Source organism: Rhinolophus sinicus, linkage group LG02 (genome assembly GCF_036562045.2).
Source record: "Rhinolophus sinicus isolate RSC01 linkage group LG02, ASM3656204v1, whole genome shotgun sequence".
Classification (NCBI taxonomy): domain Eukaryota; kingdom Metazoa; phylum Chordata; class Mammalia; order Chiroptera; family Rhinolophidae; genus Rhinolophus; species Rhinolophus sinicus.
The window spans coordinates 194,975,012-194,998,194 of record NC_133752.1 but is presented as its reverse complement, the minus strand read 5'-3'; the positions used below and the strand labels follow the sequence as shown (position 1 = coordinate 194,998,194).

General features: G+C 52.0%; 1 protein-coding gene and 1 long non-coding RNA gene across 6 annotated transcripts in view; one reads left to right on the top strand and one right to left on the bottom strand.

Annotated features, from left to right (window-relative positions):
* The window catches only part of TCF20 (transcription factor 20), a 161,329-nt gene that overhangs the window by 56,731 nt on the left and 81,415 nt on the right, over positions 1 to 23,183 (top strand). For 2 of the 4 annotated variants that reach the window (XM_074326484.1, XM_019715431.2), the window contains exon 2: positions 4,246 to 4,296. The exons of 1 other annotated variant lie outside the window; for it this stretch is intronic. In XM_074326484.1, coding sequence (XP_074182585.1) covers positions 4,291 to 4,296 — 6 coding nt within the window. In that variant the 5' untranslated portion in view covers positions 4,246 to 4,290. Of the gene's footprint in view, positions 1 to 4,245; positions 4,297 to 11,132; positions 11,435 to 23,183 lie in introns of those variants that run through there. One more of the 4 variants, XM_019715432.2, reaches the window with a different exon arrangement.
* On the bottom strand, positions 5,082 to 11,926 carry LOC109436680 (uncharacterized). Of its 2 annotated transcripts, XR_012494162.1 has the most exons (4): positions 11,775 to 11,926; positions 8,289 to 8,415; positions 6,805 to 6,939; positions 5,082 to 6,335 (listed from the first exon to the last, which is right to left on the bottom strand). It is a non-coding gene; the product is annotated as an uncharacterized LOC109436680 (long non-coding RNA). The 2 variants fall into 2 exon arrangements; XR_002136145.2 differs by having other exon boundaries at positions 5,082 to 6,939.

Sequence of the window (23,183 nt, the reverse complement as noted above, 5' to 3'; positions counted from 1 at the left end):
GGGTACTGGGACTTTTAAGGCATCCTCTCAACGATTCTGTCCCCTGCCCAGAGCTGAGCACTGAGGTTTGTGCCTGGAAGCCAGGGAAGCAGATCTAGACCTGCAGATCCCCTAGGAAGGTGGGCCACCAGAATGGAACGGTCACCACGCCTCATATCCTAGAAGGCGTGATGGGCTCACTGCCTTTGGGCAAACCCACCCAAAGGGGATTTTTCCCCATGGAACCCGACGTGGGGATACGCTGCAGCTATGCCCAGGAGAGGGGTGTCTCCCTTTCTGGGGAGCCTCATGTGGCTCAATCATGTCCCTCCAGAAATTGGTGGTAGGCTCTTTTATGTACCCTGGCATTTCCTTCCGGTCCTGGGCTCACATGCCAACCTGCATAGGGGAGCCAGAGAACACTGCAGGGGCCATGTGTGAGGAGCAGCTGCCCGCCTGGTCTTCGCAGCTCGGTGCCCCGTGGCGCTTCCTGTGCCAGATGGAAGAGGAAAGAAAAGGGGATAGGCTCTGCCCAAGGCTGAGGTGCTGGGTGTATTCCAGGCCTGGGCTCGAGACCCTCCTGGCCAGAGGTGCTGGGAGCACCAGGCGGGAGCCATAGTGAGGGCCAGCTGGCCAGTCAGCTCACATTACCCGGCCCAGTTTCACGGTCTGCCCACTTGGAGCCGGCATCCTCCAGGCGTACAGAGATAGGAGAATCACAGCAGGCTGCCTCCCTCTGGGTGCCTTAATCTGATGGACCCCAGGAGCTTTGGAGTCAGACGGCCCCGAGTGACAATCTTCCCTGGCCACTTTCTAGCTGCATGACCTTGGGCAAGTTACTTAGTTTCTCAGAGCTGCCGTTTTAAAAGGTAGTGACCTGGGAGTCGTAACCTCTACCTACAGGTTTGTCATAGGTACAAAGGAGGCTGTGGGTGCAGCTGTAGTTATGAGGAAGCTGGCTGTACCAGCAACCTAGAAGAACGATGAAAAATGTTCTCTCTGGGGTATCCCTGTGAATTCTGACGGCAATCAAGAGGGGCTTCAGAGAGGAGGTGGCATTTGAAGGCCTTGAAGAATGAGTAGGAGTTAGCTAGGCAAAGGCAGGGGAGGGTATACCATCGGAAGGCAGAGCAAGAGCAGAGCTTCAGAGTATAAAAGGCTGGTCACCTCATATGGCCGAAGCCCAGGGAGAGAAAGGGGGAGAGGGAGCCCTGTTTCTCTTGGCAGTGGGAGCCAGTTCTGGAGGAAGGGAAAGCCTGACTTGATGACAGAGTGGGCAGGTCTCACACAAACATCTCGGTCATTGCACACTCGCCTGCCAGAGGCGTTCATGTCTTAGAACCTCGGACAGTTCTCTAGGATCCTGCAAAGTTGACTTGTTCTAGCCCCTCCAGAGTCAGGCCTCTCAGGCTGGCCTTGTGGTGTGGCCCCATATTTGAATTTAAGGGCCAGCCCTGGGTCTTGTTTTAATATGGAGTCTCAGGACTCCTGGGGTCCAGGACTGACCCAGTCCCCACTCTGATCTGGGGCCAGTGTTGCTGGGAAATGCCTAGTCCCTGACTTTGGTGAGGGTTCCTGGAGCAGCTTCTCCAGCCTGGAACCCTGAGGTGACTGGAAGTTCCGGCAAGAGGCCAGGATGGCTACTCCCCTTAATCCATCCCCAACCGAGATGGCAGCACAGCGGGGACCAGGCTGTCTGGGTTCAATCCTGGCTCTGCCATTTACCAGCTGTGTGGCCTCAGGCAAGTGGCCTGCCCTCTCTGATCCTTGGTTTCATGGGGTAATAACAGTACCTAAAGTCATAGGGCTGTGGCGAAGATTACGTGAGATAATTTTCACAAAGCAGTCAGCCCAGAGCCTGGCTCCTGGGGGAACTCAATTTATTGTTAGCTTAAAGAAAAGTCAGCGCAGGAGAGTGAAGGATCTAGCACCTAGTGTCTATGGGCCAATCACTCAATCCCTCTGAGCCTCAGTTTCCCTTGCTGTAAAATGGGGATGATAATCATGCCTGGTAAGAATAACTAACATTTGTGAGCATTTACTGTGAGTTAGGCAGGCTCTGTTCTAATTGCATAACTGTGTAGAAGTTTATTGAATACAGTGTCCCCCCACTCTGCCTAACGTGTGAGAGTGGGAGGGGTGGGGGACAGGGCATCCCAGAAGCCAAAAGCATGCAGGGAACAACCCCAGAGATTTGGTGTTTTTCTGGGTGAGGCTGGGTGTTCTCTGGCACCTTGGTAGTGTGGGCAAGGCCAGAGGGAACTGGATGGCTTGAGAGTGAGGCATGTAGACCAGCAAGGGCCACCTGGGGCTGAACACCCCTCACACATGGCAGAGCCCTGAGCCAGTCGTGGTCCCGGCCCTGGAACTTGGTTTTCCTCTCTGTAGGACGGTGGCTTGGGTTACCTCACCTCTCAGGTCCCCAGCTGCTGAAAGGGGCTGTGATTCTGTTGTCTCTTGGATTTTCTTGGATAGCTTCCATGGAGGTTGTGACTTGGGCAGTATCATCTGCCCATTGATTTTTCCAGAAAGGATGCTTTCTTCCCTTCTATTCCACAATCAGCCCGCAGATGAACCACCTCCGTGCCTTCCCACTGCTCCTCCTGCCCCGACCAGCACACCTCACATGGGACAGGATAGGGGGCAGAAAGGGTCCAGCAGGGTGGTGGCTCCCGGGAGACCCCTTGAAAGCACAGGCTGTCCCAACGCCATTCGACATGCACCATGGGAGTGGGCGTATGGAGGGCTAGGGGGCCACCTCCAGCCCACACCTGGCTGTGAGGCGGAGTCGCCCCAGAAGACCCAGGCGGGCAGTTCATTTATTCTCCCTCCTCCCCTCAGCACAAGCTTTGGAATCGCACAGAGCGCTCACTCCTTGTTCTACTGTCGGTGCTGGGTGATTGCAGGGACGAGTGGGGTCAGGATAATGGAAACAGCGCTTAGGTTTGAGGTCACTGGCTTAGCCCTGGCATGGTGCAGCCCTCCTGGTGGATGATGTTATTGTCCCCATTCTGCCAATGGAAAGGCTAGGCTCCGGGAACTTAGGGAGCTCACTCAAGGTTGCTTCGCCCTCAACCCTCCCTTTCCTTTTCACCCCTCACCTATGACCCAAAAAGAGCTGAGGCAGGTGATAATGCTGGGAGCCCATTGAGGCAGGACAGGTAACGGGAGCCCAGAGACCACTGGGGCGGGAGGTTGGCGAGACACGAAATTTGTCATGAGGTGGTTACCATGCCAGCTTGTTGTGCCCACATGGGATCTGTGGGGAATTGGAATAACGGTCATCTGGTGTGCAGGGGAGGGGCGGTGCACATGGTCCCGGCCCCTGAGGAATGCACAGTTGCTGTTCCCTCTGCCCGGGAGGCTTCTGCCCACCTTCACTCAGCCAGGGCATGCGGTTGGCTTAAGAGCCCTGCGTGGGTTTAAATCCGGGATCTGCCACTCACTGGCTGTGTGATCACAGGCTAATTGGTTACTGCTCTGGCCTCACTCTCCACACCTAAAAGTGGGGATAACTGTAAACTCACCTCATAGGCTTATTGTGAGGATGACCTGAGTTAATGCAAGTAACTCAGCACGGTGCTCAGCATCCATGACAGCTGTTCGAACGTTTTCTATTGTTGTCCCCTCAAAAAAGCTCGGATTTCCCTGGAACACTCCGTGTTTACTGAGCACCCACTGTGTGCCGGCACCAAGCCCAGGGAGCCAGGACTCACCACTTAGGCCCCTCCTGTACCCTGGGCCAAGCTGCCAGCCTGAGTGTGTGGATCTGACTGTAGGGGGATCAGCCTGCGAGAATTGGTGTGTTGGCTCCCACTGCTGGCGTGACAGACATCCTGATGAAATATGTCACTTGAAAATATTTTTAAAAGAAATTTCTGGAAAGCTTTCTTAACCCCTTAGGGGCCATAATAGCCTAAACTGTTGTCAGGTTCTTGGCTTTGCCATGACTTGCCGGGGACCCTCCCTTTCCTGGGCCTCAGTTTCCTCATCTGTAAAACGGAGCCGTAACCATACCCACCTGAGAGGGTTGACCCTAGATGAGACTACTCATGTGAAATGTGCTTTGTGAACTCGAAAGCACCTTACAGCTGTTGAGGGCTTTTGGTTCTGTTTCTCACCATTCATGAGACGCTCACAGGCAGACAGATGCCTGTATGCTGTCACTCTGTGTGATGGGCGTGGAGATCAGTGGGGTGCTGGTTCTGCTCTCAGGGGCTCCTGGGCAGTGGCCTTACTAAAACCCTTGAATTTTGTGATTTCCAGAGAACGTGGAAGGCCCCTCAGGCAGCCTGGCCCCTTCCAGGGGAAATGCTGGTAAGTGTCTTCTCCTATCTGTGAGTTTGTTCCCTCAAATGTATTTGGAGCAGCCCCATATTCTGGGGATGATGTGGGAGAAACAGAAGCCGGCCCCGCCCTTGAGAGCTTGGTCCAGGAAGAAGGACTTGAAAACTCCACACCCAAATGACCAGATCTCCAGGGCTCAGGGTTGGCTGGATGCAAACCCTGGGCTTTTCAGAAGATGTTCGGCCACAGGGCAGCTGACAGGATCGGTTATAAATGAATATTGACTGTTTCCTCTGCTTGGACTCCTTCAGTGGCTCCCCCTTTTGCCCTTGAGATAAAGTCCCCAAGACTTTTGTGGCCCGCACTGTCTTGCTCCAGCTGCATCTCCAGCTTTTCATGTCATTTAAATTGCACAGGCCTCCTTTCCCTTCCTGGAAATCGGCGTGCTCCCTCCTGCCTCAGGGCCTTTGCCCGTGCTGGCCCAGCCCCTGGAGCTCTCGTCCAAACTCATCACATGGCTACTTCCTATCTCAGCTCAAATGTCCTGGATCCCCAAGACCCAGGGTCCCATTATACATCCTCTGTGCACCTTCCACGCTTTCTTGCTAATGTGTGTCACAGCTGTTACCAAATGATTATGTGATGATTTGTTCCTTCTAATGGCCCCATGGGACTGTAGGCTCCATGACAACTTGGACCCTTGGGCTCATTGCCTGGCATACGATAAGGACTCAATTGATATTTGTTGAATGAATCTGTGATGAAATTAAGGTAAGATTTTGTGGAGGTGGCAGCATTTGACTAAGACTTGAAAGAGGGTATAAAGGATATAATTTCAATCTGTAGAGGAGAGGGAAGGGCTTCCTGCTTCGGGGCGCAGACAGGCATATGGCAGGAACACCACTCATTTGGTTTGGAAAGAGGCAGAATGGGACATGTGAGAGAAGGTTGGAGAGGTGAGCTGGGGCCAGATGAGGACTTTGCGTTCCAGGTGGACGAGAATCGATTTGAATTCTGAAGCCATTTGGGACCCATTGGAAAGCTTTGAGCCGGGGAATGGGGTCAGAGCTGGCTTTGGGTCACTGTGAGGAACCTGTTGCAGGGCTGGGTGGGCTGGGAAGAGGGGCTGCAGTCCCGAGGACCAGTTGGGAGTTGGAGAATCCATCAACTCCGCTGCTTTCTGTTCCCCTGAAATCATGTGCTTGGCAGTTGTCCTCATGAGCTGGCAGGGAGATGCAGGGCAGTGATGAGGAACCTCACACAGTGTGGCTGTTTCCAGAAGACAATCACCTTGGTGGCCGGGCAGCCTTCCTGAGTCACTGGAGGGAGAGATGGACTGCAGGGAACATCCATGTCTGCATTTCTCAGCTTCCCTGATGGAGAAGGCAGCATCCAGCTCGGCATTTCTGCACCTGTGTCCTGGTGCCTTCCTGGTGGCCCAGGAATCATGACACTGAGGGACCAGCCTGTGGCAGATGAGCAGAAGCAATTCCCATATGAAGAAATTCCGTCAAAGCCTAACAAACAAGACTCACCTCCGTTTCCCTGGAGGGGTGTGCAGCTGATGTGGTCAGAAAGGCCAGGATCCTCAAGGACTGTGCCTTTGGGCGTCTTGTTAGCAATTCTGGGCTTCAGCTTCTGCAGCTGTGAAGTGGGGGCTGTTCGGGTGCTGTGAAGGTTAAGTGCGAGGACACACATGGAGCCCCCAGCACAGGGAACACTGGAGGCTCAGGAAGTGGTGGCTGTATCATGGCCGCGTTTTTCTCCCCGGTTTGAATTCTTTGCAGGAAGCTTGGGTTTCAGGCTTAAAATGAAGAGCATGTCAACAAAACAGGATGGAACAAAGTCTTTTCCCAGCATGCCTCAGCATGCGGCACTGCCTTCCCGCGGAGCCCAACAGAGATGGGGCTAAAAGTCTTGAGCTTTCAAGCAGAAATAATCTCAATGGAAAGGAACCTCCCTATTGTTATCTCGTGATAAAGCGATGCAGGAGCTCTGCCGCCTCTTCTGCCTGGCTTCAGATTCCAGCTCTGCCCCCTCCTAGCTGCTCTGGGCCTCAGTTTCCTCATCTGCAAGACATGGTAATAGTCCACCTCAGAGGGTTGTTGTAAGGGTTCAGTGAGTTAAGGCAGGTGAAGTGCTTAGAATATGCCTTTGTCACTACTATGGTTAGATCACTTCATTTTCATTTTAACTCTTTGTAGTTAAATAAGTGACTCAGCGGGGGCTCGAGCCAGAAGGCTAAGTTCAGATCCCAGCTCCTCTGCTTGCTGGCTGTGTGACTGCAGGCAAGTCTCTTTAACCTCTCTGTCCCTTTCCTGTCTGGACAATGAAGATGACAATCCCTGCCTCATAAGGTGGTTGGGAGTAGTGAATGGGGAAACCTAGGTAAGGGACCCAACTCCCTGGAAGCAGGTAGATCAGTCGGCCACTCCTCCCACCCACTACAATTCCCAGAAGAAGAAATTCAGACTCAGACACATGTTGATAAGACCAAGCTGAGCCCCTAGCTCAGTGACCTGTGCTGGGCCACCATACCAGGGGCTGCCCAGGGAGAGTCATGCCACAGAGGCAGGAGTGCCGAGTGGGTTGGGGGGTGGTCTCCCATGCGGCTGGGCTGCAGGGCCTCCAGCTGTTCAGCTGTGTCTCTTCCCGTGTCCTCTCTCTGCTCACCTGTGGGAAGATACACAGTAACTGCCACTTGCTGGGCAGGCCACGGTCTTCCAGGAAGGAGGTACGAGAGCCCACCATCTGCACATTGCCCAGTCTCCAGGGCTTTAACATGCTACTTGTGGGGAGAGGCTAGCGCTGACCCTGCTGTCCTCTCACGTCTCTTTCCCTGTCCACCGGCAGACTTTGGGACCCACCAACTGTCTGCATCCATCCATCTTTTCAGTGTTTACCAAGTGCTGGGAAGCTTGGTGGTTAAGAGTACAACCTCTAAGGACCTGGATTCAAATCCCAGCTTGGCCTCTTCCAAGCTGTGTGACTTGGGACAAGTTACTCAAACTCTCTGTGCCTCAGTGGCCCTATCTATAAAGTGGGCGTGATAACAATACCAACCTCATCAGGTTGTTGTAAACACAGTATCTGTTCATGGTAAGCCTGCATTCCTCTGGGCTGTATCATCATTTTAATGTTATCAGTTTTATGGATATGGTTTCATACCTTGCATAGGATGCTGGAGACCCCAGGGAAGCAGAGGTGTCTGCCCTGCAAATGCTCACAGTCCCATGGGAGAGATGGACATAGTCACACAAATAGCCCAATGGGAGCTAAGGAAGGAGCCACACCTTCCATCTTGGAAGAATGGGGTGGAGGGCAGGGTTGAGGGGCGAACCTCCCGAACAGAGGTCATTGTGAGACGCTATGATACAAATTCATGCCAAGCATGTCACAGACACACAGCCCTTGCAGGATCCCACCCTTGCTCTCCTCCATAGCCTCACCTGTCGTTCCCCTAGCCCTGCACTGGCCGCAGCCCTCCTGGGAAGAGCAGGTGCCTGTCCCACACTGCCCTGGCCCTCTGTTTGGAGCCTCCCTGGCCCCTTAGCCTTAGAGCTGGCCCTCACCTTACCCCAGAAAGACTTATACTGAGCCCCTATGCCCTCTCCATCAGGGCTGACAGCCTAGCACACAGCAGGTGCTCGGTAGGGAATTAAGGCACGTCACAAAAGACCAGGCCACCCCTGCTGCTGGTGCACTCTGCATCCATCCGCTTTGTGTGTGTGTGTGTGTGTGTGTGTGTGTGTGTAGCGGGGGGAGTGCCTGGCTTGGGACAGGCTCTGCAGGATGCGGTGGGGGATTCCCCACTCTGTTAAGCCAAGGCTTTTGTCAGTCGCCTGGAGGATTGGGAGCTGGAATTCCAGGCCCCCCTGTTGATGTGCTCCAGCTCGCAGGAGGAGAGGAAGGAGAGCTGGGGCCCTGAAGGAGAAAGGTGAGGGCTGCACGTGTGCTCGAGAGAGCCAGCGAGTGAGAGGAAGGACATCCGCCTGCCGCTGCAGGCAAGACACCCGGCTCACTTCGCACAAGTCACTGATCTGCCGAGCAGGGCCAGTCTCCTCAATCAATCGGCTCTGACATGAGGTAGCGGAATCAGTGACCTAGAGGCGGAAGGCTCCATTTGTAATCCCGGAGTGGCCCAGGCGCCTGGAGGAGGGCAGAGGAGTTTGTAATAAAGGGAGTGACACAGGGTCTCCAAAAGCCATCTCTAAGCCAGAGAAGGAGGGAAAGGATTCATTTTGCTTCTGGAATTGAAACCCCTGATTGACTTCAGTAAGTATTTTTCGAGTAGACTGGGTTGGGAGACAAGAAAACAACAACAAATCTGTCTTTCTCTTAAAGTGTGGAAGGAAACACAGGATTCTGGCAGATGAGACAATGAGAGAACAATGGAAGATGCTTGTGTGATCAAAGAGGAGGGGGTTCCCAGTTCCTGAGCTCTGACCACTGTGGTATCTTGAGCAGTGACTTAACCTCTCTGAGCCTCAGTCTGCTCATGTGTCATATTGTGTCCATTTCACAGAACTGTAGCTGTTGTTAATAAGTGCCTGAACTGAACTTTTTATGAAAATCTCTAGATTCCCATAACACCTATGTTATAAGTCATATTACTCACATTTTAAAGCTGAGGCAATCAAGGTTCAAAGAGGTGAAGTAAATTGTCTGAGGCCACACAGCCCAAGAGTACTCCCAAAGTGTCTGTTGGCCATAACATGGACACACGTTCCTTTTCCACATGGTACTAAAAGGGAAAGTGATAGGCCGCCAGGGGTGAAGAAGCAGAGGCTGGCCTGGCCCTAGGATTGTAAGTTTCCAGGTGGAGGTCGGTTGGGCAATGTTTCAGCAGGGCCCAAAGGGGGCTTTAGGGTCACTCCCAGCACAGGAGGCAGGAGCATACAAGAGCTTGGACTCCACTTATCTGACTGCATTCTTTCCCTTTTTCACCATGCGTTTCACGTTCCAGTCCCTCAGTCTGAAACCTGAGTGAGCTGAGGAAGAGGGGAAAGGATGGGAGGAATGACAGGGCAGGAGACTGTAAGGAAAAAGGCCTCCCTTCGCTTCATGGGTTCTCAAGAAATTGAGGGTGCCCTCAACACCCAGGGTTCAGGAAGTTCTCCTGCTTCCTTCCGTGTTTGTCCAGAAAACATGGGTCTGTGCTGAGAGTCCCCCCAACCTTTCCCTCTGCAGCCCTGATCCAAGCAGAAGCTAGCACTGGTCTTTTAAAAGACTTGGTGCCAAAGAATTTGAAAATGAAACTCACAGAACAATGGAAACAGCCAAAGGGCAGGGCCGGGCGGCCTGCTCAGCTCTGCCCCGGAAGAGACGGGCACCCAGCCTGACATGCAGGAGGTGTTGGGAACCAAGTCTCCCAGAATAGCTCTGACCTGCATTGGAGCCGGCCCCCACTTTGTGAGACTGGACAAATGCCAGGAGAAATCACTGCCTTCCCCACTCACCTCCCGAGGTGCCAGAATCAACTCTGGCCCTGTCTAGGATCCCTATGTTGGGGGCAGGTGTGGCTACAGCCAGGACCCTCTCCTTGGGTGGCCTGAGGCAAGGCAAAGTGTTAATGTGTCTAGCTAGGTGGGGTGAGAGGTGAAAAGGGTAGAGCCAGGCCCTGGGGAGCTGTGTACCTCAAATATACTGAAATCTGGGCCCCAGGCCACACCTGTTTCTTATCAGCCTCCACCTGCTGCCCAAAGCACTCTTCCAACTCCAATTTAAATCCAAGTGGGTTGCTTCAGGAAAGGAACTACTCCAACATCTAGGGCAGATGGGGGCCTACTTTAGAATCAGCAATTTTGGCCAACATTAGGGGCATCCAGTCCAAACTGTCTCCTGTTCCCATTGTACCAATGGGAAACTGAGGCCTAGAGTGGGGAGAGAATCTGGCCAAGTCTCTGGGTGAGTCACAGGCAGGATGACACACTCCAAACACATCCTATCCTCACTGGCCTCACTTTTGAAAGCAGTGGGTCACAGAGCACCAACATCTCAGTGGTGGTTCTGCAACTGAGATTTAAAAAAAAAAAAAAAAAATCAAGCCAGTCCGTTGCTCCATAAAACATACATGAGATTGCAAAGGAAGTCTGGGAACAGCCTGAGACCTTGGCACCACAAAGCCTCCACCTTATCTCCAAATTAATTCTGGACTCTGGATCCAGCCAACCAGGCATTGTAGGTTTTAATGCTGCCTGCAAGGCGAAGGCAACTGGCGTTTGGTGAGCATCTATTTTACAAGTGAGGTTGGTGGGCTTCCCCAGTCCTCGCTTAATAAAAGCGGAGGAAACTGAAGCCCCAAGTCATTCATCCAAGGACACGGGGCCACGGGGCTGAGGCGGCAAAGGAGCCAGGCCTCCCCGGCCTTGAGGGCGTTTGGCGGGCAAAACCGCCCCCATGCCCGGCCCTACTGTAAAGCAGGTTACCGGGAAGAGGTCAGGCCTTGGCCCCGCGGGCTCCCCAGGCTGCCAGGAGCGCGATTCTGGCGTTGGAGGCTCCAGGGAACTCCAGAAATCCCAAAGCGAGATTCCGAGCCACCAACTCCCCAGAAAGTTGGCTCACGGCCACTCCCAGGACGGACCGCCGAGAGCTGCGGGCCAAAATAGCACTGGGCGAGCGGCGAGAGGCGCGCGCTGCGCCCCGCAACTGCCAAGGGGAACCCCGCGCAACCCCGGCCGCCGGGCGGGGGCCTCCGCGGCCCCGGCCTGCCGCGCGCAGGCCTCGGCGCCGCCGCACGCGGGTGGGCACGCGCGCGCCCGCCGGCCCCGCCCCCTGTCGCTCCGCCCCCGCCGCGCGCCCGCCCGCGCGCCGCGGCCCAGAGCTTCCTCATTGGCCGCGCGCCGTCACCTGACGCTCTGTTATTTCCTGTGTGTTGGGAGAATGGAGAGAAAAAACCCCGAGCCGAGCCGCTTTTGGCCCCTGCGAGGCGGCCGCGGCCTCCGCCGGGGGAGCCCGCCCTGAGGCGCGCCCGACCGGGGAGCGAGCGCGCGGGCCGGAGCGAGCCTCGGGGGGCCGCTGCCCCGGCCCGCTCCGCCGCCGGCCCGGGCGCCCGAGCTGGACGCGGCGGAGGTTCCCCCACCCCCACCCCGCGTAGCGCCGCCCGCCGCCGCTCCCTCCCCTCCCGCCCCCGGCCGAGGCCGAGGGACCGGGCGGGGGGCTCCCGCAGGTAACAGTCGCCCGGCCTGGGGGGGAGGGGCAGGGGTCAGGACTGAGAGGTTGGAGCCAGGCCGGGAGGTCCGGCCTCGGGGTTTGGGGGCAGAGGTCCTTGCCTGGCCCGACCCAGGAGTGCTGAGCCCCCGGGACTCCGAGGCTGGGACTTGGGGTGCTGGGGGGGAATGGCCCGGCCTGACCTGGAGCGCAGAGAGGAGCGGCCTGGCTTGGCCTAGGGTTGCTGAGGGGGAAAGGGCCAGGCCTGGTATCAGGGTGCTAAGGGGTCTTGGTCTGGCCTGGGAGTCCCGCAGGGCTCGGGCGCCGGTCCTAGTCTGAGGGTGCCGGGGGGAAGGTACCTGCTCGTCGCGGCCTCGAGTGCCAAGGAGGCGGGTGCGAGCGGGCGGCGCCTGGGTGTCGGCGGGGTCAGCGCCGCCCGCCCCGGGGCCCCTGGCCGCCTCGGGGGTCCAGCTGCGCTGGCCTCTTCGCTTCGGGCCAGGGGCGAGACTGGCGGGAGGACGGCCGGGCTTAGGGCGGGGAGGGGCCGGCTGGGCGGACGCGAGCGGCACCGGGGCGTCCGGGAGTCGGAGCGCGCCCCGGCTACGGCAGGGACGGGGGCATGTTTCTTGTGAACACCTGAAGCCATGTGGACGCGGCTGCTTCTCGCCTGTTGGGGGCGGAGGGCAGGTACCCGCTGGCGGGGCGCAAGGTCCGAGCGCTGGGCGGGGGAGTATAGCGCAGGATACACTTCCTGCGTGGGGTTTTCTCCTCCTCCTCCCCCGCCGCGGTGAGCAGGGCGGGGTGTTTGATCCGGTGGTCTCCTTGTGCCAGCGAGCGCGCGTTTGGGGGCTGGAGGCTTTCAGCTTCCCGTCCCTTTTTGGGTGGAAAGTGGTGTTGGAGAGGGGCTGATCTGGCCCAGCCCGCTCTGGCAGAGGCGGGAGGTGGAATGTCTCCCGTGCGCCGGGTTGGGAGTGGAATTTAGTGAGTTGGGGCGGGGGGTGGGGAGCGGTGCCGAGGAGCGGCCGCCTTCCTGGGCCTATGGGTGTACATTATTGACTTTCTGTGATGGTGGATACTTGCACTGCCTGTCAGTGTGAAACCCTTTAGTTTGCCTTCAGGGCAGACAAAAATTAGGGTGCCCTCCCCTTTCCTCTTTGGATTGTTATTTTTTTTTGGGGGGGTGTCCTCTCAAAGATTAGATGACTCTGGTAACTGCTGTAAAATGGATGGAATTTTCGAGCTATTATCTAACAGGCAGATCTTGGATGATAATTGGACCCTTATGTTAACAGCCTCAGTGAAGAGTTTTATAAAGCATCTTACGTGGGGTGGCAGCTTCCTAGAGTGGGAAACTCCACTGAAGTCCGACCTGGAAACCAGGAATCTACTTCCGGCTTTGCCACCAAATAAACTATCCCTCGCCAGTTACCTACCCTCCCAAGGCTCCAGTTTCCTGTCTGTTAAATGAGGACTCTTCCAGGTTAAGACATTACAGGGGTTTTGGGTAGTTTTGTTTTGTTTTTGTCGCTCTTATCTTGGGCTTTTGTTTAGCCAGAAGCTACCTTCCTGAGAAATAAAGGCTGTACCTTACCTGGCTTTTAAAATCCTGTCTCACTTTTTAGCTTCCAGCCCCTTCCTTCTCCAATAGAGCATAAAACTTGGTCAGGGTACAGTTTTTCCTCAAATTCCAGATGTTCTTCTGTGCTTTTCAGAAAGTATGTTATATTCTAGCCTATGTTGAATGTGCCCTATATTTTTTGTCTTTGTGCAAGAAGTTAACAGGAAAAAGATTTCAGAGAACATTTGATTACTTGGAGCTGTGGATAATGCAGGTGTGTTTGGGTCAGTGTGTGTTGTTGGCTCCAAGGAGTTCCAAGATTTTTCTATGCAAAGGATTTTGGAGGGATTCATTTCAAGTTCTTTCAAGGGATATTTGGCATTTGGCTAATTTGAAATGTCCAGTGTCAGTATTCTCCAAAAAGGGATAAGATGGGATTCCATGATATCAGCTGTGAAATGGCGTGCTGGTGGAATTAGCTAGCACCTTGGCGTGCACTAATTATTTGCATCCCAATTTATTCCTTAATGGTAGCCGGATGCTTCTCCTCCGATGCTGAAGAACCCCAATTAGTGTCAGTGATTTTTATGGCGTGTGAGGGCTGTAGGCCATGCTTCTGACTGGGCAGTCCTTTTAGACCAGCCTCAGAAGTGGGTCTTTGTCTTAGATTTCTCGTACTGTGATGCTTGAAGGACGTGTGCCTAATGTGGTGTAAGAGTCTTTCTTAGATCACTTTAGTTCATCTGTACAAACACAGTTTCAAAAAGGGTGTCAGCACTGGGAGGTGTGCTCATGGTGTTGACTTCGGGGACGATGGGCAGAATTTTTCTTGTATCTTAACATCAGGCCTGCCCCACAGGTAGATACTTTTATACGCAGCTATGCAGATTAATTATTTGGAGCTTCCCAAAACAAGCAATCTGTTCTGTGTTGGTATTTAAATTGTGACCTTGTGTTTGGTGTGGGGTTTTTAAAATCCTAGTTAGTTACATTGTAACAGTTATTAACGTACATTTACCTTTGTGTTACGAGGAAAGGTTATTGTTCTACAAGAGGAAAGGTTATTATTTTACAAAGGTAATTTGTGTGTACCTGTGTGAGAGAAGGTTGCCAAGGTAGTAAGGTGTCAGGAGACATATTTTAGGTTTTATAACCTTTTAGTGGTATGGAATGGAGTGTAGTAGAAATCACTTGTTTTTAGATCAGGAAATGAGAGTTGGACTTCTCCTGGTGAGTTTACTCTTCTCTTCTTATAGGTGGGAAAGGGTGCTAACATTTGTGGGGTGTTGGTTTTTTAATCTCGTATGCCAGGTTCTGTCCAAGGTGTTTTGAGTTGCCTTACAAAATCCACCCAGTAGACCTGAGACGTCAGTTATCTCTCCTTTCCTGAGAGGTCATAGGGTGAGCGAGGGGTCAGGACTTGGATGTGAGCGTCCTCTCCCCTTGGCTACGAAGCCGTTACCAGGACCCGTGGTAGCTCAGTGCCTGTTCCTGGTAGATTGGCCTTGGAATCCATATTTCAGGCTGTGCCCCCCTTCCTTTTTAAAGTTATCGTGAACTTGAAATCTGGACTTGGACAAAATACTGGAAAGCATGGTTTTTGTGACTGTGCCATGTGAGTCACTCTGGGAGTTTTTCTAAACTTTCACTTTCCCCACACCTGGCCAGTTCTGCAAGTGCACCTGAGATTTAATCTAAAAAGTGTCTCTTTCATACCCAGTTCTGCCATTCTATCTTGAGCTGAAAACTTCTTTTATCAGCTCAAAGAGTGATATAACGTGGAAGGGGCTGTCTCTCCGTCTGTTGCTGGTTTACAGTGCACAGGAAGAATCCTATTATCTGGTGACTGCTCTCAGTTTGACCAGATGAGACTGGAAAGATCCGTTTACAAAAGACAGCCCTCTTCCCAGTATGCCTTAGGCTCTCTTCCTCACGGGCTTGTGTTCGAGACACCTTAGTGCTCATTAGATTTGTCTGAGGCTTCTGACTGCTGCCTTCGTTATCTTTTTCTGGAGGTAAGAGTAACAAAATAAAGCAAAACAAAGCCCATTTATGTTGGAGCAGAACTGTACATCAAAGTTTACATTTGAAATATATGACAGTTGAGCTTGAACAAGATGGGCATTGGGGGTGCTGATCCCCAACCCCCGGCACACTCAAATCTGTACACTCGAAAATCTGCGTATAACTTAAAAAAAAATTTTTTTTAAACTTTATTTTAAGTGTGGTTTTCCAGGTCCCGTCAGTTCCAAGGCAAGTAGTTGTTTCAATCTAGTTGTGGAGGGCACAGCTCACAGTGGCCCATGCGGGCATCGAACCGGCAGCTTTGTTAAGAGCAACGCATTCTAACCAACTGAACTAACCGGCCTCCCCTGCACATAACTTTTGACTCCCCAAAAACTTTACTAGTAGCCTACTGTTGACTGGAAGCCGTACCATAACATAATTGGTTAACATGTATTTTTTGTGTTAGATGTATTATATACTGTATTTTTTATAATAAAGAAAGATAGAGAAAATGTTATTAAGAAAATCATAAGGAAGAGAAAATAAAATTACAGTATTTACTGAAACAATCTGCAGGTAAGTGACCCGCACAATTCAAACCCATGTTGGTCAAGGATCAATTGTATAATGAAATCAGGGCTTTCGTAGTGAATGACGTGGTCCCCTTGCACTGAGACTGGATAGCTTTTTATTATTAGGCTGCTGAAAGTCCTCTTACTACCTGCGGTACCTGCAGTTTGGGTGAAAAGGTTCTCGTGGGGACAAACACAGTCAGGACTTTCTGTGCTGGGCTCTGTTTGCTTTGTAAGTGATGCACATGACCCTGCAGGTAGATGAACTGTAACGTGATTTATTGGTTTGTCTGTGGCTTGTTATCTGATGCTTCGTTGTGGTGAAGTTAAGAAAGAGAAAACATTAGCTACAAGGGGAAATATTCGTATTGCAGTATGTGCATGGAAGCTGTTCTGTAGGCAAGTGTGGGAGTTCATCGTAACACTTGACTGTCAGCCTGATTGGAAGATGGTTCTATGTTCGAACATCACGTCCCTGAACGTGGATTAAGGAAGGTCTTCTGTGTGTCGTGTTCTAATTTTCATTAACAAGTATTGATAGGCGCGGTTCTAAGCACGGGAGATGCAGTGGTGGGCACGGTAGGGCTCCTTGCCTGCTCTGGAGGCGAGACTGTGAACAGGGAGTAACTAAGGATGTCAGGTGGCGATAACAGCTATGAAGAGGATAGAAAGACAGTAAGGGAGCGACTCGGGGAGCGCTGCTTCAGAGGAGTCAGGAGAACGTTGCCTCTTCTGAAGCCTTTTCTGCCAGCAGGCCGGTCAGACTTGATGTGTGGGATAGGTGAAAATGGCATTAAGCAAAGTAAATAATTTGCTTTAGCCCTGACTATCTTAAGAGGTAAATACAAAGAGTAGAAGTGAGTTGACTGAAGTCTTCCTTCTGTTTATATCTTTCTACTTTGTGAATGGGAACCTGGCTTGAAAGAGCTTGAGACAGAGCATTAGCGGTACCTCGGGAAGGGTATGAAAGAGGAACGTTGTTTGCTTTTTAAAAAATCCTTCCAATAAAAAAATGTAGACGTGTTAAAATATTGGTGAGTGCTAGGCGTTGTTAGAAACATCCTTTAGCCGTGTGTATGTTTCTTTGTTGGGGAGTTGGGTTGGGGTGTTACAGTCATCGTCCTTTGTTAAAGCTTCAAGTGAAGCCGGCAAATAAATATGAGCAGCAGCTGTGTGCAGAGCACTCCTCAAGGTACTGCTTCAAATGAAGTGACTGAGTGGAACTTGAGGTGTGTGGGGGGGCTGTTGAAGGAAGCAGGGATAGCTGAGGGGGGCTCTGGGCAGGGAAGGAAGTAGTACAGGTCAGGCAGGTCGTCTTGGTTACCCATCGCCCAGAGAGTTCGTCCTCCCAGCCTTTCCCAGCTCGCTGGCTGGCGTCCTGCATGCCCTCACCCACCCTTTCTGTGCTCTGATGATAGAGGTATATGGCGAGCTGAGAGAAACCTAAGAAATTGGCTAGTGTGGCTCTTTGGCTGTGCGACTCAGGAAAGATGCTGAGAAGGTGGAGACTTGCCCTAAGTTACGCGGCTTTACACTGACAGTCAAGGACCCTGTGCTTTGCTAGGCTAGTGTTCTTTCCACCACAGCCCATGCTCTCACCAGAGGATTGATATTTCACAGTTGCTCTTGAGCAGAAAAAGAAAGGAAGCCTCTGGGTGCTAATGCACTCACTTAGGGAAAGCCTGTGTAGTTCCACTCTTAAAAGCCAGAGGAAAGACAGCACATCGGACTTGAAAGCAGAGTATGGACAGAGAAAATTGTACCACTGTTACTTTTCACAGAGCTGCTCAGTGTTGGTTTCTTAGGCCCCACTGAGGCACAATCTCATCCTGATTTTGTCTTGGTCCAGAGTGATGACTGGAAAAGCTCTTTGCCACATTTAGCATTAGTTGTGAAGGTAGAATAAGGCCCTTTAGATGTAGGGGAAATTTTTGATCTGTGGCTAAAATTGAGTTCCAGAATTCAAGAGTTAAGGCCCTAGCAGTCCTGAGTTTTCACCGCCAGGCCTCAGTTTCAGGGAACCTTTCACTTCTGCTTTAGAAGTGCCCTAAGTATGAAGCATCACTTTGAGCTTATTCGACTGTGCCCGAGAACAGTAGGGACTCTTGGAGCAGGGCTTCTTCCCCGGACATTTCCAGTTGTGTCCCTTTGGCAGTAATGTGAGAGGGCACTCTGCTGTAAAGGTCCATGTGATGGGCACTTTATGGAGGCAGCAGAGCATGTGACGGAAGATGTGTGACCTCAGTCTGACTCTGTCACTTATCCGCGGTGACCTGCATTTTCCCTGGGCCACAGTTTCCTCATCTGTAAAATGGAGCTACGCTTTCCCCGGGTCATTGGGAAAAGGAAGTAAAATAGGCAAACCATACGAGTGCAGCCCCTCTCGGTGACACTAGACCGGTCCATTAAACAAGCATTGCCCGTTGTGCTATGTACCGAGGCACTGGACTGCGGCAGGGCTGGTTCCTGCCCAACCTATTGCTTTTGTGTCCTCAAATATCTGCCCTGTAGAGAAGGGCAATTAAACAGGTGTATCAGGAGTGCTGTCATGGGGGAGTGCAAGGTGCTGGCCCAAGACACGTAGCCCTGACTCGGAAGGTCAGCGAGCCTCCTCCAAGAGGACGCTTTACTTCCTCATCACCCTCTTGTCTCAGCTCCCTCTTCCCGTCTGTTGGCTCGTTCCTCCCTTCTCCTTGACCCTTAGCCTTCTCTGGACTCCCCGGGCGCTCTCAGATCTTCCCAGGCTTCCTGACTGTCCACAAACCGACGACCCCACGTTGGTACCTTCAGCCATTCCTCCCCTACCTTCTCCACCTCCTGCTTGGCGCTGCCGCTTGGACAGCTCCCCAGTAACTTGAGCGGCACAGTCCAAAGCTGAACGCATATTCCTCCCAAACACACTCCTCCATTTCCCCTCCTCCAGAAGTAGCTTTACTACCCACCTAGTTTCTCCAGTCAGAGCCTCCTTTTCTCTCAGCGCCTTCCACATCTAATCCACCACCACGTCACTGGCAGTGCTGTTTCACAATCTGGCAGGAATTTGTCCCTCTGAGCCACCCCCTTCTCCTGCCTGGAACACTGTGACTGCCTCTTACCATGGCCTCCCCATTTCTACTCCTTCTTTATTCCACTTGGCCTAGAATAGCCAACAGTCACCTGTCTCCTCCACTTAAGGTCTTTTAACGGTTTCACTTAGCACTTAGGAGAAAATCCAGACTCCCTGCTGTTTCTCAAGGCCCGGAATACCCGGCCTCTGCCTGCCCCTCTGAGCGCCTGTCCTGTGGCTTTTGCTTCCCGTCCTCCAGCCACATTCACTTTCTGTTAGTCTCCTGAAGGTGCCGTGCACTTTCCCATCGCAGGGACAGTGCTAATTCCTCAGGCCAGCCCAGGCTTTTCTCATCCTTCAGGATATTTGTTGCACGGATAAATAGCATGAGACGGCGGGTGGGGTAAGGAGGAAAAGTGTCCTTGGAAGAGCTGAAAGAATGAGTTTGGCTGTGGCCTAGGTGGAATTACTCAAGCAAAACAGCTAAGAGTCAGGCAGCCAGAACTCCGACTGCTGAGGAGAGTATAAAATGATGCCACTACTTTGGGAAAACAGAAGTTTCCTAAAAAGTTGAACGTATGTCTACCCTGTGATCTAGAAGTTCCATTTCTAGATACTTATCCAAGAGGTGAAAGTGATTGTCCACATATAGGCCTTGTACAAAACATTCACAGCAGCCTTCTTCATGATTGCCCCAAACTGCAAGCAGCCCGATGTCCATCTGCGGGACAGTGGATAAACACGCTGGTATGTTTGCACAGGGGAACCCCACTCCGCAATAAAAAGGAACAAACTACTGACACGTGTAATAAGGATGAGTCTCACACATAATATCTGAGTGGAAAGCCAGACACAAAAAGTACACAGTGGATGATCCCATTTATAACACATTCTAGAGTAGACACAACTATGCTACTAGAAATCAGATCAGGGGTTGCTTCTTGGCTGGAAAGGGTTTGCCTGGGATGGGGGGACAGCAAAGAACTTTCTAGAGTGATGGAAATGTTCTCAGTCTTGATAGGCATTCATCGATTCTGATTGAATCATATACTGTATGTAAATCATACCTAAAAATCTAGGAATTGCCCTAGATTCCTTCCCCCCACACACTCTCAACGCTGAATCTCCCAGCAAGTTCTTTTCACTTTCTGTGCAAAACATGTCCTGAATTTGTTCTCTCCGATCCCAAGCACCGTCCCCTTATCTGGACTACTGTATTAGTAGCCTCCTGACTGGTTTTCTAATCCCCTATTTTTACCCTCTTCCCAAATCATTTTTCCACTTATCAGCTAAAATGGTCTTTAAAAATCCAAATTGGATTATGTCAGTTGTCTTTGTCCAGCCAATAGCTTCTCATTGCTTTCGTGGGGGCCAACAAGGGCTCTGTGACCCCTGCCTCCTGTGGGTCCCTCTGACCTGGCCGCCTCCTTGCTCCCTAAGTTGCAGCCTCTTTGACCTTCCTGCTGTTTCTCGACACCTCCAGCTCTTTTCTACCTCAGGCTCCTCCCTCTGCCTAGAGCGCTCTGCCTCCCAAATGGGTGAGAGACTTGTTTCTGTTTGTCATTCAGATTCAGTTTAAATGTTTCCCCTGAGAGGTTTTCTGTGACCCTCCCTGTCTGAAGTAGTGCCCCATGCATCACCCTGCTGGGTTCCTAAATTAGATCACCATCTGAAATGGTCTTTTATTTATTTGCCTGTCTCCTCCTAGGATTAAGCTTGGCTGTTCGCTGCTGTACACTTCGTATCTGCAGCAGTATTTGGCCCACAGTGGGCCCTGTGTACTGACCAAGCGAAGGCGGCGATGGGATGAGGACTGTTCGGGAGGCACGCTTGTGAGGACGAAGGAGGGTCCAGGAGAGGCAGGACCTTCGCCTTGGAAACTAGGTGATGGTGGTGCCGTTCACTGAAGTAGAAAACAATGGAGAAAGAGAAGACGGGTACAGGGTAAAGTGATGAATCTCGGTAGGGACTTCAGTTTGAGATGCTGGTGAGGAAGGCATCATGTGTTTGAGGCACAGGCGACCGAGCTGGGCTGTGGGCTGAGACTTGGAGGTGAGCGTGTGTCAGCCTGGGGCGGACGGGGATGACGGGATGAGTGCGGAGAAGGGGCTCCTCCCTTGTTTCCTGCCGGGGTGATGGGCCCCTCCTGCCAGTAACGGGCCTTATGGAGCTCAGCCCCGACAAGGTTCTGTAGTTTTAGACACCGCCCCCCACCCCCAACCCCGGTTCTGTTATGTGGCTAATAATGACAAGTGCTCAGAGCGTCAGGACAAAAGCGAGGAATGGGAACATTAAGGGCAGGGTGGTGTTTAAAGAGCAAGGAGGCGGCAACCAGACAGGTTTGGAGGAAAAGCCAGAGACCATGACGTTTCTCGCCAAGGGTGCTGAGAAGTGCCAGTTGGGAAGGGAGGGCATAACTGAAGCCCGGTTGTTAGGCATTGAAGAGAGAGGGAGGCGAAGAAGAGGAGACAAGTTTGGAGTCAGGTCTTCCTGAAGTTTGGCTGTGAGCACAGGAAAGGGAACCTTGAGCCGGTGTAAACAGCCGGGAAGGAGCCCGCACAGGGCCGTTTGAAGATGCCGGGGAGTGTTGGATTGAGGACCTTCCTGGAAACCTCAGGCGCAAGGCGACCCAGGGGACTGGCTTTGGGTAGTAAGAATCCCCCTTCCTGAGGAAAGCAGGTGTGTGGGTGGGCGCACACGGGTACTGGGCAGGAGGGCAAGGGGTGCTTGCTTGTCTGTGTATTGTCTGCAGGTCCTCTGCTGAGGCCCAAGAGTGAGGCGGAGAGTTGGAAGCTTGAAGAAGGCAGGAGCGGTTTGGGTGAACTGCTGTGGCGAGCGGATAAGGCACCTAGGGAGACAGATATTGCAGGGGGCACGTGAAAAGTAGTTTGGGTGAGCGCTCTTCCTCCTGGGGTTTTCGAGACGGCTCAGACCTTTACGCTTCTCTGGATTCCAGTGATTTGGACTCAGCTTGTCCTGCCTCATGTCTGGCAATTGCAGTCCCTCCCCCGTACACCTCTGCCATTCCCATTGCTAGACTAGGGACTCGTACGTCACCACACAGCTCTCATAGCTTATTTATGTTTCTCCAGGACTTCTGTAGTCTTCACTGTGTTAGGGAGGGCCAGTGTTCTAAGTGTTGTGTCAAAGCAGCACGGGACGGGGGCCACTCTTCTCCCTCGGAGCTGGGCTGCCCCAGGTCTGCAGAGGCACCTGGGGCCCAGTGGCCTGGCTGGGGCACAAGAGGTGGGAGTCATCCGGCCTCTTCCCAACCCCAGCCAAATCAGCTCTCGTCATCTCTCTTATCTTTCGGGTATGGGCATAAGATTTTTGCTGGAAAAACTGCAAAATATTTCCGAACATCACTGAGCTAGGCTCTAAGGTCCTTGCGCTCAGGTTGTGTTCTGTTTTGTTTTACAGCCCCAGCAGCTGGCATGTTGCCTTGAGTGCATTGCGAGTGAGCTTCCCGTTTTGCCTCTGAGCCTCTGCTCTGGAATGGCCTATCTTCCTTCTCATCTTTGTCTGTAGATTGCAGTTACTATAGGATGTGTCTGTTTCGCCACAGGATTGTCTCTTCTTAGGTGGCCACCATGCCTTGTTCATCTTTATGTCCCTTTCCTATAGTAGGTATTAAAGAATGTTAAATTTGGATTTGTGGAAAACTTGCAAAGCATTCCTAAGAGTGAGTAAAATGGTTGAAGGATGGGGAAAAATTTCAGAGAAAACATCAGCCAAAGAACTAAGTTAATTTAGCCTGTAATGAGTTAATGAGGGTCTTAGGTGTGTTCGAATGATGGCTGTTCCTCAACTCTGAGAGGAAAACAATGCCGTGTTTCTCCGAAAATAAGACCTAGCTGGACCGTCAGCTCTATTGCGTCTTTTGGAGCAAAAATTAATATAAGACCCAGTCTTATCTTACTGTAAGACTGGGTGTAATGTAATACCGGCTCATATATTAATTTTTGCTCCAAAAGACGCATTAGAGCTGATGGTCCGGCTAAGTCTTGTTTTCGGGGCAACACGGTAGCAGATGAGGTTGGCTGGGGTATTAGTGGTGTAGGTGAACAAGCCAGAGGACTCCCTGCCCTGTGAGGAAAGCGGGGAATTTCTCCTGGAGCTTTGGAACAATGGGATAGACTCATTTGTGTTCCTACTTGATGGCAGAGGTAAGGGGAACATGCCCTCAAGATTCCAGCCAAATGACTCCCTTAAACTTGACGTGCACAGTCAGTGTAAATGAAGCTACACAGATTTACAGGTATGTGCATTAGTGAACAGACAGATGCAAAAAAGTACATGTTGCATCGAATTGTGTGGTTTTGTTTTGTTTTGTTCCTAGTGGATACCGTGGTTCCCCAAAAATAAGACCTAGCCGGACAGTCAGCTCTCATGCGTCATTTGGAGCAAAAATTAATATAAGACCCGGTCTTATTTTACTATCATATAAGACTGGGTCTAATATAATATAACATAATACTAGGTCTTGTATTAATTTTTGCTCCAAAAGACACATTAGAGCTGATTGTCCGGCTAGGTCTTATTTTCGGGGAAAACACCGTATGTGAATTTAAACATAACAGCAGTA